This window comes from Python bivittatus, unplaced genomic scaffold, assembly GCF_059951505.1.
Source record: "Python bivittatus isolate LINGU-HERP-01145 unplaced genomic scaffold, Pbiv_v1 ctg000700_np1212, whole genome shotgun sequence".
NCBI classification, from domain to species: domain Eukaryota; kingdom Metazoa; phylum Chordata; class Lepidosauria; order Squamata; family Pythonidae; genus Python; species Python bivittatus.
The window spans coordinates 8,605,842-8,619,902 of NW_028277098.1; the positions used below are offsets into that span (position 1 = coordinate 8,605,842).

At 41.7% G+C, this 14,061-nt stretch overlaps 1 protein-coding gene across 1 annotated transcript in view; it reads left to right on the forward strand.

Annotated features, from left to right (window-relative positions):
- The first annotated feature begins 948 nt into the window (after positions 1-948).
- LAMC1 (laminin subunit gamma 1) overlaps positions 949-14,061 on the forward strand; it is a 127,847-nt gene continuing 114,734 nt past the window's right edge. The window contains exon 1 of the mRNA XM_007425370.4: positions 949-1,558. Coding sequence (XP_007425432.1) covers positions 1,183-1,558 — 376 coding nt within the window. The 5' untranslated portion in view covers positions 949-1,182. The remainder of the gene's footprint in view (positions 1,559-14,061) is intronic.

Sequence of the window (14,061 nt, forward strand, 5' to 3'; positions counted from 1 at the left end):
ATTCAATTATTGGCTGTGTTTCACCTTGAAATCCGCATAGATGCATGAAGAGACTGGTGGGCATCTACAGATGCCTTCATTCATCTGCGCAGGTAATCAGAGCCTGTTCCTATCTAACAGAGACAAACTAAATGTAGTCAGATTTGAAGGACGTCGGGCTGAAATCAGTTTGACTCATATCCGAATAAACATTGGGAATCTTGTTGTGACTAGTGTGCTCGGAGACTAAATCTAATGAAAAGGACTTTCAGCTTTAACTTCCGCAACGTCTTAATTCTGGTATCTTTTAAATGAAAAAAACTGGGTTCACCTCTTCCCACAATGAGGTTGCGTAAATGCATCTTTTCCCTTCGCACGTTGCTTGCGAAGTCCAAGTATTTATTTCTTTATTTATTTTTAGTAAGGCTGTTTATAAAACCAACGCACCGTTGAGAAATCAGAGCGGGCGAACTGCAAATGCAGCGGAGAGCGAATCGTGCTGTACAGTACTTCCAAGTTAGACCACAACTTCAACTGCTGCGCTTTCCTTACTTGGAAATAAGTTCCCCTGGATTCAGCGGCACTTCCTTCCGCGTAAAAATGCGCAACTAGGCAGAAGCTACATTCTTGCCGAGAGGGGCCGGGACTAAAGTCGCCACTGCTCTTGCAGCGCTGCTGACAACTTTGATTAGCTTAAAATAAATAAATAAATAACCTGGCCTGGCCTGGCGACACGGCAGGAAGTTGAGGATTTGCTATCTCTTTCCCTGCGGGCTTGTTTTTTTTCCCTTTTTTTCGTTTTGGCAGAAAGTTCCCACGCGGGAATTCTTCCCCATTCAAAGCATTCCAAGAGGGAACGGCGGGGGGGGGGGAGGCCCTCGCTTAGGAGGACCCTGGGCAAGCCCTGTCTCCCCCCTCCCCTCACCCTCCGCTGGAGGGCTGCGTATCCCGGCGTGCAACGCGGGTGCCCCCACCCTTTAGCAAAGAGAGTGGAGGGAGGAGAGACTCTGCGTCCGTGTGTGTGTGCACTATAACTTATATGCATAGTTGCTGGATGTGAGCGCTGCTGCAGCAAGCCGGGCCCTCTTTTCTGGGAAGAGAGCGGAGCAAGGGGCAGGCGGGCAGGCAAGCTGTTTTTGCGCGGAGCCATACTTCGAGGTGGGAACTTGCCCTCGGCTTCAGAGAGGAAAGGAGAGCGGCAGGATGGACGTCCGCTTGAACCTTGGGCTGCTCTTGCTGCTGCTGATCGGGCCGTGCGGCGGCGCCATGGACGAGTGCGTGGATGAGCAGAGCGGGCGGCCCCAGCGCTGCATGCCCGAGTTCGTGAACGCTGCCTTTAATGCCACCGTGGTGGCCACTAACACGTGCGGCAGCCCGGCCGAGGAGTACTGCGTGCAGACCGGCGTCACCGGGGTCACCAAGTCCTGCCACCTGTGCGATGCCTCCCAGCCTCACCTGCAGCACGGCGCCGCCTTCCTCACCGACTACAATAACCAGGCCGACACCACCTGGTGGCAGAGCCAGACCATGCTGGCTGGGGTCCAGTACCCCAACACCATTAATCTTACTCTCCATCTCGGTGAGTGGCACCGGCCGGGCGGGGCCGGAGTGGGCTGCAGGGTCCCGGGACCCGGCAGGCCTCACGGTCAGTGTGGCTGCTGCATCGCAGCGACCACATTCGGCGAGGCATCGCTGTGCGGCTTTTTCCCTTGACGTCTCGGCTCACTGCCGATACTTTGATTGTAGCATCTCCGGGGCAGGAACTTGGGAGTGGTTAGGCCCGCGAACGGGGATCATCCGCTGTAAAACTCTAGTAACCAGATGTTGGAGGATGGTTTCCTCTTTGATCTGAGGTGCGGTGGATTTCTTTTGCAGCGCGACAGGAAATGAAATAACTTTATGCCTACACTCTCCTAACTGATCTATAGTTAGGTCTCCCTTGTAGCTGGGGGTGGGGGAGCTGCTGCTGCTGCTGCTTCCTTTGAGTATTTGATACAGTCATTAAGTGCCAGGAAGATGGGTTCTGAGTGGTGGGATTTAAGCGGGGAGTGGAAAACGACAGGGGCTATGAATAAATGCAGAATCTCTTTACTGCATTTTGTCCAGGATAGGATCGTGGGAAAGAGAGTCAGATAGCACAGTTGGCAGTTTCTCCTAACCGTGTACATTATGCCTTTCCAGCAGCCTGCCAAAATATCCGAGTTTTCTTTTTTTTTAACTTTTCCCAATACGGTTGTAAAAATGAATGTCCACAAAATAAGGGCTCTGGGTGCATTGTGTGCAGAAACTAATTGGTGTGCTTTTCACATTGGATCTGTTGAAGTCGAGTGGGGGTCTGTCTGCACAGCATCTTCTTTTGATTTCTTCATGGATTTTTTTTTTTTTTACCAAGTGGGTGATGCAAGGAAAGTCTGCATTGTTGGCTTTGGTTGGTGTTTGTTTTCTAATTGGGATACACACACACACACACACACACACACACACCCTGCTGGTGACTGAAACAGGTGTGTGGAAGACAATCTTCATTTTATAAATCAGAAAAATCCAAATGCACTGAAATAGCAGCCACACCCGAGATTAAGGGAAGCATATACGCTCACTTGTTTTGTCCAGCGGAGGCAATTAGTAGTGTAAATGACTGCTGTGTTTGCTGCCAGGTCTGGAAAGCTACCAGGTATTAGTTAATAGCCATAGTTTACATACTAATTATATAGTTTATAATTTATATAAAGTTTACTAGATTGCCATGTCTTGGGCAGTAATAGAGGGAGCCTATGGAAAAGCACAGCTTCGGGATGCTTTTCAGAACAGGAGCAATTATATAATTTGCAGGCGCACTACAATAATGGTTACTTATCAAAAGCCATTGATTGGTGCTTTTTTTAAGGGCATAAAGATGAGTATTCTTTATTTTAAAATTAAAGTGGAATTACATTGTCTGTTCGTTCATCCGAATCTTTTCCAGCCTTCGGCGTACCGGTTATATTGGATTTAATGTTGTGTTGCCCGAGCCATGGAAAGGTAGTTGAAGTCCAGACGTTTGGGGGATACTTGATTGAGAAAGGTGGTTTGAAACTATTGAAAATGAGCCTCACTGGTATATGAAATGACATGTTGTACACACCATGATGCTTCCTTATTACTGGTATCCCACTCTTCCTCCGGTGAATTCAGGGTCACATGCATGAATGAGAGTTTTCCTACCATATCCTCATAATCTGCAAAGAAGGCTAGGCTTAGGCAAAAGCTTGGTTCACAGTTTAGTTAAACCATGGTTTGTTAATTACAGTTTGGTGGAATATGCTGAGCCGAAAGCAAAGCTATACTATGCTGAGTACGATACACGAACCTGGTTACTGATTTATCCTTAGCCAGTGAATTTCACGGTCAGTCAGCATTGGTAACTATTTTAGCACCCATTGTTAGATCACTGTTCTGTGATTACACTGTGCTCCACTCAGCTAATCCTAATGAACTGAATTTAATTCTATGAACTTCCCCAGCCTGGTGTCTTCTTGGTATGTTGGATTTAATTGATTTTTAATGAAAGGATTCTGAAAGTAAATACCCTCTGTGCTGACATGGATCCAGGCAGGTGTCCATAGATTTTTGCCTGGGGACTCGTGCTGTGTACCATTATAGTCCTCCTGAACTCTAACCCTTTGTCATTTTATCAATTCCTTTCTGAAATTGGTGGACCTTTCTCTTCTTACACTTATGGAAGGGAGGCTTTAATGAACATCACTGGTCTTGCATCTCTCTCTGGCAAAGGGATAAACAATAGGCAAGTTTTCTTTTACCATCTGTATATGTATATGTAGCTAGTTGGACCTTAATTGCTAAACTGTGACATTGGGGATTCCCCTAAGTAGACAAAGGGCTTTTGCCCTCTCTTTCATTTATAATTTCTCACTAACAGTTTCTTTCACATCTGTCTTGAGCACTTTTGCCTTAGAACAGATTTATTTTTTCTGTCTGTTTTTTGTAAAATGACAGTTTTCTCCTCTTACTTCCTGTGCTGGTTGAACACGCATTCTTCGTTTCCCTGTACAAGGACTCAATTTCCTTTCCTTAATTCTTCTACCACCATCCCTTGCCATTGTGGCAGGAATCTTATCCTTTCTTTCCCTTAGCCTAATTCCTTTCTGCTTCCTTGAAAATACTGGAGGGATACTTGTACAATTTTACAAATCTGTCTTCCTCAGGAAGGCAATTTGGAGTAAGATGAGATTTTTAGGTTTTTTTTTTTATTTAAATTAAAAAAAAATCATGTTAAAGATTGACTTGAACCAATATAATAAATAATATAATATAATATAATATAATATAATATAATATAATATAATATAATATAATATATATAAATGTAGAAAAGTTAAACCAATCACCACACAAAGACTTGTTGCTTTGGGGAGATTGGGCAGAGGGGAACAGTTCCATGTCACCTTTGTACTTCTGGAGACATAGAATATTTCTTTGAAGTATTTAGTCTGTCTCAAAGGTTAAATATTGCTTTGTGGTAGTCCATTGGAATTTAAATGGGTAACAAAGCAGTTCCACAGTTTATCCCATTGTATGTAAAGCACAAAGGAAATGGGCTGTCTGCAAGTAATAATAAATTGTTGAGGCAGTATCTTAGCAGGTTATTCCATGCTGGATTTGTCTTTTCCTTGGTTTGCTTTGAACAATGTGTGTGGTGGAGATGAGATTTTGAAGTCTGAATGTAGGCTTTAAAAATGAACTTTTTCTCTTAATGACAAAGTAATTATTTCGGAAGGATGCTTTTGACACTTCCTGACTGCAAACAGTCAAATGTTTGCACACCTGTGATGCAGTAAGTTTTCTTTGGGGGACTTTTATCCAAAGATTATGGCCAGCAGCAAAGGAACAAAACAGAACAGTAGTTCATTTACCAGTCGCCTTGCATTTTGCCTGCCTGCATTTCACATTTTAAAGGAGGGTGTTTGAGCTTCTGCTGTCTGGATGGTAAATGGGAAGGTGGGGAACAGAACAGTGAATTATTGAATATAATAAAAATTGCTTTCTACTTTGCTCCATTTCTCAGGGCATGTTTAATGGCAGCATTGGATTAATTGTGAAACTTGTTTAAAATGTCAGTATTACTAAGATGTTCCTAATTTTAACAGAGAATTGGTTATTTCTGACTCACAGAATTTGCAGACACAAAAAGAATTGTACTCTAGAATGCCACTTAACATTTCTGAGTTGTATTGGTCAATATGAAATGAATACATGAATTAAAAAAATACTCTAATAAGCTTTAATGAATGGATTTTTTTTTCTTGTGCCTTTGAGTCAGTGTTGGACAGGTCCCTGCAGGTTTCTTGGTGAGATTTCAGAAGTGGTTTGCCATTGCCTCCTTCCTAGGTCTGAGAGAGAGTGACTGGCTCAAGTTCACCCAGCTGGTTTTGTGCCTAAGACAGGACTAGAACTCATGGTCTCCCAGTCTCTAGCCTGATGCCTTAACCACTACCCCAAACTAGCTCTCAGTGAAGGGAATACAGGGAGTCCTCACTTACTGACTGCCTTATTTAGTGACTGTTTGAAATTTCAACAGTGTAAAAAATAGCTTTGCAACCAATCCTCGCAATTACAACCATCACAGCACCTTGCTGTCACATAATTGCCATTTGTGCGCTTTGCAACTGGCTTGTGACAAGCAGAGTTAAAAGAAAATGTGGAAGTAAAATCATAAGTCACGGTCATGTGATGTTTTGCTTAGCGACTGTGGCGCTTCTCTTAATGACCAAAGGGGAAGTAAGGTAAGCCCGTCATGGTCACATTATTTTCCACTTAGGAACCGTGGCACTTAGTAACCGAGTTGCCAATCCTAATTGTGGTCGCTAAGCAAGGACTGCCTGTACACGATCTTTTTTCAGAATATGCACCTAAATTCAACTTCTGTAGTTTTGTTGGCAACCATATTTATTTATATATTTATTTATTATTAAACTTATATGCCGCCCCTTTCCCCCAGAGGGTGACTCTGGGCGCATTAAAATTTAAAAATTGTATGGAAGTGGTTTGCCATTGCCTTTTTATTCAAGTGCTCTGTGGGTGGTTAAAATACACATAGGGGTAAAGTATTGGTTTGAAGTACACAGGGTTCATTATTCTTTTATTTCAATTGTATTGACAATGTAGTTGAGTCCATGAATAGTAGTTGCAGATAGTTGCAAAGCTTTTGGCAGTACAGATTATAACTACTGATGTGTTGGCTGGGAATTGTTAGAATTGTTGTTCCAACATATCTGGAAGGCATCAGCTTAGGGAGAGGCCATGCTCCAAATTCCATCAGTTGCCACCATTTGTGGCAGTAAAAGTAGGGCTATCTACTCTTGGAATTGTTACTGATTAGAGATACTTTAGTTTCTTATTGCTGTAGATGGACTGCTGTTGAATATGTTAGGTTGTGTTTATTTAATTTTCCATGTGTGTTTTGCATGTTTTTTTCTGCCTTATGCGCTGCCTTTGCTGTTGGGAAAGAAAATGACACTGAAAGTTGCCGGCCAGAAATGGTCGACACTTCAGCGGTTCGAGCCCAGCTCCGCGCAGCAGAGCGAGCTCCTGCTTCCTCCCCAGCTCCTGCCAACCCAGCAGCTTGAAAACTTACGTGAGTAGATAAATGGGGACTCTCACCCTGGTGGGAGGAAAAATGCTGGTGGCGCTTGCACGGGAGACGGGAGCAGTTGCTGGTAACGCGGAAGCTGCGCACGCCCGAAAAAGGCGCGAAGCAACGGAAACCCCGCCTCCTGCACTCGCCAGCTGGGCTCTGCTCTAGGAAGGAGGCAAGGGCAAACCACTTCTGAAACACCTTGCCTTGAAAAATGCAGGGACTCGTCCAGGCAGTCACGGCAAAATTGGTAACAATTGAGTGCGGATTAAAAAAAAAAATTTTTTTTTCCTATACATCTGTTAGCGAAATGAGACAAGCTGTCTTTATCGAGGGCAGAAGGTTGTATAAATGAGGACTGTTTTTAGCAATGAAATAGTAAATCAGCACTGAAGTATTCAAAATTAGTTTTGTGTGTTGGTCATATTTGACATATATTAGCAAACATTCATTTTCTTTAAATGAAAGATCAAAGCAAAAATAACACAACTGTATGTATAAATTTTCAAATCACTCTTTTTGCAGTTAAAAAAAAACGAACAGAGAAAGTAGATTTGCCCTAAATCAGCTTGGTGTTGCTTGGAAATAGCTTTCTATTATAAAGCCAGATTAGAACTGAAGATGTTTTATATAGCCCAACTACTACAGGTAGTAGTAGTTACTATTTAACAATGGTAATTGGGACCTGAAATTTCCATTGCGAAGTGACACGGTCGTAAAGTGCAATGTCATGTGGCCACACCACTTAGCAACGGAAATTCCAGCACTTTTGGTTGCTGTCATTAAGCGAATCACTGCGGGTTGTTAAGCAAGGACATCATGTGGTTGCCATTTGCGACCTCCTGCCAGCTTCCCTATTTACTTGCTTGTAGGAAGCTGGCAAAGAAGGTCACAAATGACAATCATGTGACCGTGGGGACACTGCGACAGCCATATCTTTGAGGACTGGTCGTAAGTACCACTTGTTCAGCCCTGTTGTAAATTTGAATGGTCTTTGAACAAGTGGTCATTAAGCAAGAACCACCTGTAATTTCTTTCCATTGCTCATAAAGCCTGTCTGTTTCATGACCTCTTTTGTCCTTCCTTGTTTCACTCCAGTTTGCTCTTCTTTGTTGCCAGGGTTCTGTAGACGGCAGTTCAGAGACGTGCTTGTGTCTTATGTAGACAGTGACCCAGCTGAATATGCAGCTCTCCATCAATATGGACAGAAAGGACACACATCCAGAGACCTGTCAACAATGACAGCTTTAAAGCTTTTTCCATGGTCCAACATATGTTTATTTCTCTCTCTCTAAGCATTTTCCTTGAATTAATTTATTGTAAGTGTGGAATGAGTGGCTAGGTATGCATGTATTGCAATTAGAGATAATTAAAAAGAAAACATCTATTTCACTAGATCAGTTTGAGCAAAAGTGTGTTCATTGTATACTGTAAGTTTGTTTCTTTTTTAAATGCAATAGGCTGCTCAAGATGCTATGACATGGTAAGCCAGAATTCTCTGGCTTACACTTTCAAGTGATTACACTATTACACTTTCAAGTGATTTCTTCTGACCCTTAATTGCTCTTCTTGGAAGGTGAGCTATTCCTTCCCCTCCCCTTGGCTTATTTCAAGAAAAACAAGTGGGAGCCAGTCTTTTGGCTAGCACAACCAGCCAATTGTGGACAGAGCAGTCCATGATTTGATAGCTGTGGCCACAAGGAAGGGAAGCCTGTGACTGCTTTTAGCATGGCCTGTGCCATCATAGTGCTCAGTTGCAGGTAAGGCAGAATTGAGAAGAGTTGTGGCTTGTTGTCTGATTCTTTTCACAATAGTAGCATTCTTGGGTGACATAACCTCTGCGAGTGAAGCTTAACATATTTTGAAGGTTTCTTCTGTGTGGACTCTCTGGTACAGGGTGAGAAGTCAAAGCTCCACTTCCTTCTTTTTTTAGATTAATATCTCGCCTTTTCTCCAGGAGCTCAGGGCAGCATACATAGCACTTTCACCTTTATTTTATCCTGTCAACAACTTTATGCAGCAGGTTGGGCTGAGGGAGAGTGACTAGTCAAAGTCACTTAGTGAACCTCCATGGCTGAGGATGGATTTGAACCTGGCTCTCCCTATTCCTAATCCAACATTTTAACATCTATGCCACACTGGCTGTCTTGTGGAAGGTATTCGTGTTTGTCAAAGTTACTGAATTTGTGGCTTTCATCCGAATGCACTCCATTTCTAGTCCCTTCCCTAGAGAAAGGCTGTAATATAAAAGATGGTTATACTACTTTGCAGTGAGGAAGCTGCTCCCTGTATGAACTCCATTGGACTGCTGCGATTTTGCTTTGCTGTCTTGCATTAAGGGAAGCTAGCCACGCATTGCTAGAGGGAGCAGTAACGAACAAAGACAGTATGTTCTGTCTTGCTTCTCAGCTGGAAATCCTAATGCATTTGGGAAGTTATTTGGTAGAGAACATCCAAGCTGGACAACCTTTCTGCTCTTTGCCTCAGTAAGCAGACTTCTGATTTTTTTTTGGTTTTTTTTCATCCTGCCTTTCTTATTTTTATAAAAACTGGATTTGATTTAGATCTCTAGTATTTAAATATAAACTTGGCTGAACTCTTCTCTCTTCAGGTAAAGATCAATAATTTACTGATAGGGCTGTGATCCAGATATACGAGATACTTAAAAGTAATTCAGTTTTAAAGTTATTAAATGGTAATCTGGTATTGAGATTTGTATTTGCGGAACTCAGAAACAGACTTAGTAATTTTGGCTTAGACCTTTTTTTTGGCAAGTTTGTGTTTTTAGTATTATACTTCAGGGTAATAATACTTACATTTCTGCAGTAGACCTGAGGGCAGCATACTTAGTTTCTTTCTCCCAGTTTACCTCTTTTTTTCAGTGCTTATTCTAAAGAGGTGATTGTCCCTAAATTTCCTATTGACAGTTGAATGCTGATTTGTCCTGGTTAATCTAGACCAAATCATTAGGCCATACTAGGGTAGCCACAGTAATTCTCCGCTGTTCTTTTTTTCTCTTATAGATGTGGCTGTTTCTTACTCCTAGGCTGGCTCACATGATCCTGATAACGTGCACCAGTGCATCGTTTGGAGGTGCTCCTGGACTCATCATTGTCTTTGGAAGCCCAGTCGGCTCCCTTGGCTATGAGCATCTCTTGCCAGCTTCAGCTGGTATACTAACTACACATTCCTGGACAGGGATGACTTAGCAACAGTTGTTCACGTGCTGGTAGTCTCATGTCTAAATGATAATATGCTGCATGTCGAACAACCCTTGCACTTGATCCAGATGTTGCAGCTGATGCAGGATGTGTTGGCTGAATTGCTGAGTAGGGTAACTGACGGGGCACACGTGGTCAGAGTAACTACCCTGGTTATCAGTGGGGTACTGTGCCAGGTTTGTACAAAGCCCTATCTAATTTGGACTCAGGATAACTATCAAATCATCTCTGCCGTTGTAGACCTTGTTGTCAAAGGGATAACCAAGGAGGTCCTCCTACATGTATTGAGGTCTGAGGGAATGCCTTCTGGTGTATGTTTACCAGGGGACCATTTGAACGTCAAATGAATTCTTCCTTCTTGATTAGTATAAGACAGTCAAAACTAACATAATCGAGGGCATATAGTTTGGTAAAAAGATTGGAAGGGGCGAACTCTTTGTTGGAAAGCCAATCTCATCCAAGAAATTCAGTGTCCATAAGTAAGACTGTCATTGTTGGAGCTCCCTATTTGCTAACCCATTTTAAGTTATATTATGAGGATTATATGGTTATGTTATTTTTTAATCCCAAATTACTTTATAAATGTGGAGCATCATTGCGTTTCATTTACACAAATCTCCCACTTAAATTTGAAAGGGAAAAAGGTAAATCAGGACTCATAATGATATGTAGAAACCTCTAGGATTCAACCATCTTTTTTAAGTTATCTTTTTGAATTGCAGATCTAGCGGGGTTGTTTTTAAAATTATACTTTAGTTTCCAGCTTAAGGTAATAAGCAAGTCCAGCCATGAAGAGTTAGGGTACTTAGAATCACATTGGATTAGGAAATAATAATTAGGGTTTATGTAGGTGTAGATCTCTTTTAAAACTGGTAACATAATGGTACAAGACTGAAAATAACTATAAACTGGATTGCAGCCTATTGACTGCTTTACTCTACGCACTATGTGTTTTTTTTAAAGGCATGGGAACTTATTTTTGTTTCCTGCATTGAAAATAAAGCACAGGCTTGCAGCCAAAGATTTGGCTTGTTCTTTCCAATCTGTGAACTTCAGTTTTCTTCACCTCTGTAGGTTCTGACTATCCACCCACATGCTCTCTCCCCCTTTGTCCTGCTTCCTCTCTAAAGTCAGTGTCTCTTTAGTCTTCTTCTGGCTCTGTCTTCCATTCCTTAGACTTTCTGTTGGAGTGTTTTTCTCCTCCCCCCCCCCCGTAAAGCTGGTTTCCTTCTGGTCTAATGTAGCTTTAGAACAGCTCAGTCACTAGCAACAGTCTTTCACCTATAAACTTGCTCAGTTTTTTTCTGCATTGTCCAGACTGGACTATAGCATAGTTGTGGGAAGAAAGAGGAAGAGCCTTGGATGAATAATTTAAGGGGAAATATTGATGGAATTCCCAAGTGAGGAACAAATTAACCAAGCTCAGTACTCCACCTGTACATTTATCCATGGTGATTATTTTCAAAGGTGCGTCTAACTTTGCTATAAAAAAGGTGGTGATTCCTGTTGAACTGAAAATGCTGTTCTGTACACTATTGATAGAAATCCCAGTAAAGGTTGTATACTGGATAAATGGAAGTGAGACCCCTAGGCTGTAAGCAAAATGAAGTCCCATTCTCGTTGAAGGTAATGCACTTGCTCCTGAACATGCATCCGTTAGAGTGTTCTCTTAGCTAAAATGTCAACTACTGTGTGCTTATTTAATGTTTCTTAGAATATGAAGATAATTTGGGGGAAATCTGAGAACTATCTCTAACTGTGCATTTTATCAGGAAATCCTTTGGAGACTTTGTTAACTCAAGGTCTGGGAATAGCTTTAGTGATTTTGCTGAGGTATTTGTGGAGCCCTGAGGGGACTCTATTTTAGTTAGTCTCACAAAGGCTTGATTTACACATTGCAGGTTTCAACTTGAGTACTTAAAGGATCATTTTTTAAAAAATGGCCAGCAGTTGTTCAGCTCAGTTATATAAAGTTGCTGTACAGCTCTTTATCTCTGCCCTGAACCTCCGTTTTTCCTCCAAACCTCTCTCCCTACATCCTTTTCTCACACCACTGGTGCCTCTGTAAGAGACACTTGATAATGCTGAACATGGCTGAGAATTTATTTTAAGGAATAGAATGAGTGGGAAATTATTTTAAGGAGTAGAAGGAGGTGACTGTGTGGCATTTTGCTATACAAAATAGCTGCTATTTGTGGTCTTGGACAGACTTGTGACAGAGGGATTTATCGCTAGTGCAGGCACTTTCTAGCAGTCCCCTGGCATTTTTAGTATTACCTATTATCTGCTCTTAATGCTTTTGCAGTTACGTTAAGGGGTTTGAGAAGATGTGCTTTAAATAGAACAAATGACCATGCCTTGGCCATTATTTTTCAGTACCGTTGTCACCCATGGTGGTTTGCAGACCTGCTTGAAACCATGTGCTAGCTAACTGCAAGTCATGATACAGCAATTCAAACATCAGACCACATTGTGGTTAAATCTAATCATTTGATGGGATATTTAGTGAAGCCACAGTGGTGATTCCTTTATTATAGCTAACAGATTGTAATTTCTTTCTCCAATCTATCTTTCTGAGGGTTGTATCAAGTATAGCTAACATTTATGTGAGGACCATGTTTACCAGGATCTTCAAAACAGTTTCTTGCTGGTTTGCATATACTGTACATCCAGAAAAGTTTCGAGGGCATAAATACCTTTACTAGCCTGCTTATTTACACACTCTTGTACCAGTCATTTGTATTGTATTGTATTGTACCCTAAATAGGAGAGGAGGGAGGCCCTATAATTTTGTTCTGGTTTGTAAAACATCATCTTTCTTACTGTTTGGAAGGATTGTTATTCATTAGAGGTGAGTTGCTGTTGAGAGCATGAGAAGTAAGAAATTGAAAGAGACTTGTTTATGTGATTGGAACATAATACACTTAATATGAAGATGCTGAGTTGAATGGATGGGCTATTTATGGGGAATGGGGCAAGATGAAAAATACGCTTTCTTGGTCTTCTGCTGAATTTTAAATAAGTAGTGATGAAATGTTACTCAGAGGAATGGGGTTATTGAAAGCAATAAAAATCTTGGCTTGCATTATTGTGGCTTTTGTTATACCACAGTTCTAAAAACCTTAGTGAATTTTGCAGTGCAGCCCAAATTCTATTTTCAGTTTATCTTTACTGCTCATACTACAATACTATAAATAGAAGATGGAAATATTTTAGCTAGGCCAGAATACATCACAGAATATATTATTTCAGCAATCCTGAAATCACCATGTAAGTCAGTTAAGAATTATTATCTCCATAGTCCAGAAATAGACAATGTCTTTTGTCTGAGAAACATGCTTTTTAAAAATCTTCTTCTCCACTTTCAAGGGCTTCAGGAGGCACGATGCTGATTCCCTAACGGGGCAGGACAGATTTTTTTTTACCTTTTTTATTTTGGGGAGGTGGGAGTGCATTAAAGAGAGGTGTGGGAAGCTTATGTTTGTCTTCATACATACTTCTAAAAAGTTACTTTGGGCTTGTTTGTTTTTTAACCAAAACAACTGTGTGTCTGAAAATGGAACATTTTACTGCAGGAAATGACTCCATGGCAAGGACAACTACTTAAAGCTCTGCTAATTTCTTGACAGAGCAGTGTTTCTCAACCTTGGCAACCTTAAGTTGTGTAGACTTCAACTCCGAGAATTCCCTAGCTAGCATGGGGAATTCTGGGAGTTGAAGTCCACACATCTTAAAGTTGCCAAGGTTGAGGACACACTGCTGTAGAGTATGTTTAAAATAGCCCCTGAAGAGCGCTCTAGGGTACCATGTTAGAGACCAGGAGATTGTGAGTTCTAGTCCTGCCTTTGACACAAAGCCAGTTGGGTGGTTTTGAGCCAGGCATTCTCTTTCAGAGCCAGGAGGAAGGTGGTGGCAAACCACTTCCAAAAATCTGGCCAAAATAACTGCAGGGACTTATCCAGGCAGTCACCAGGAGTCAAGCCTGACTCAACAGCAGCAAAAAATCACCGCTTCATCTTTAAAAATCCCAGTACAGTATCCTTCCTGGGAATGGCTTGGAATCATTTTGAAGGCAGGCCCCACAGGCACACTTTTTCCTTCTTCCGTTTTGATCATGAAATATCCACAGACCTCAGTTACGCTAATTATTGTGTGGGGTTCCCTTCCATTGGTGTTGCGCTAATAAAACACTGTGAGAGGAACAAAGGGATTTGAGCCCTTGTACAG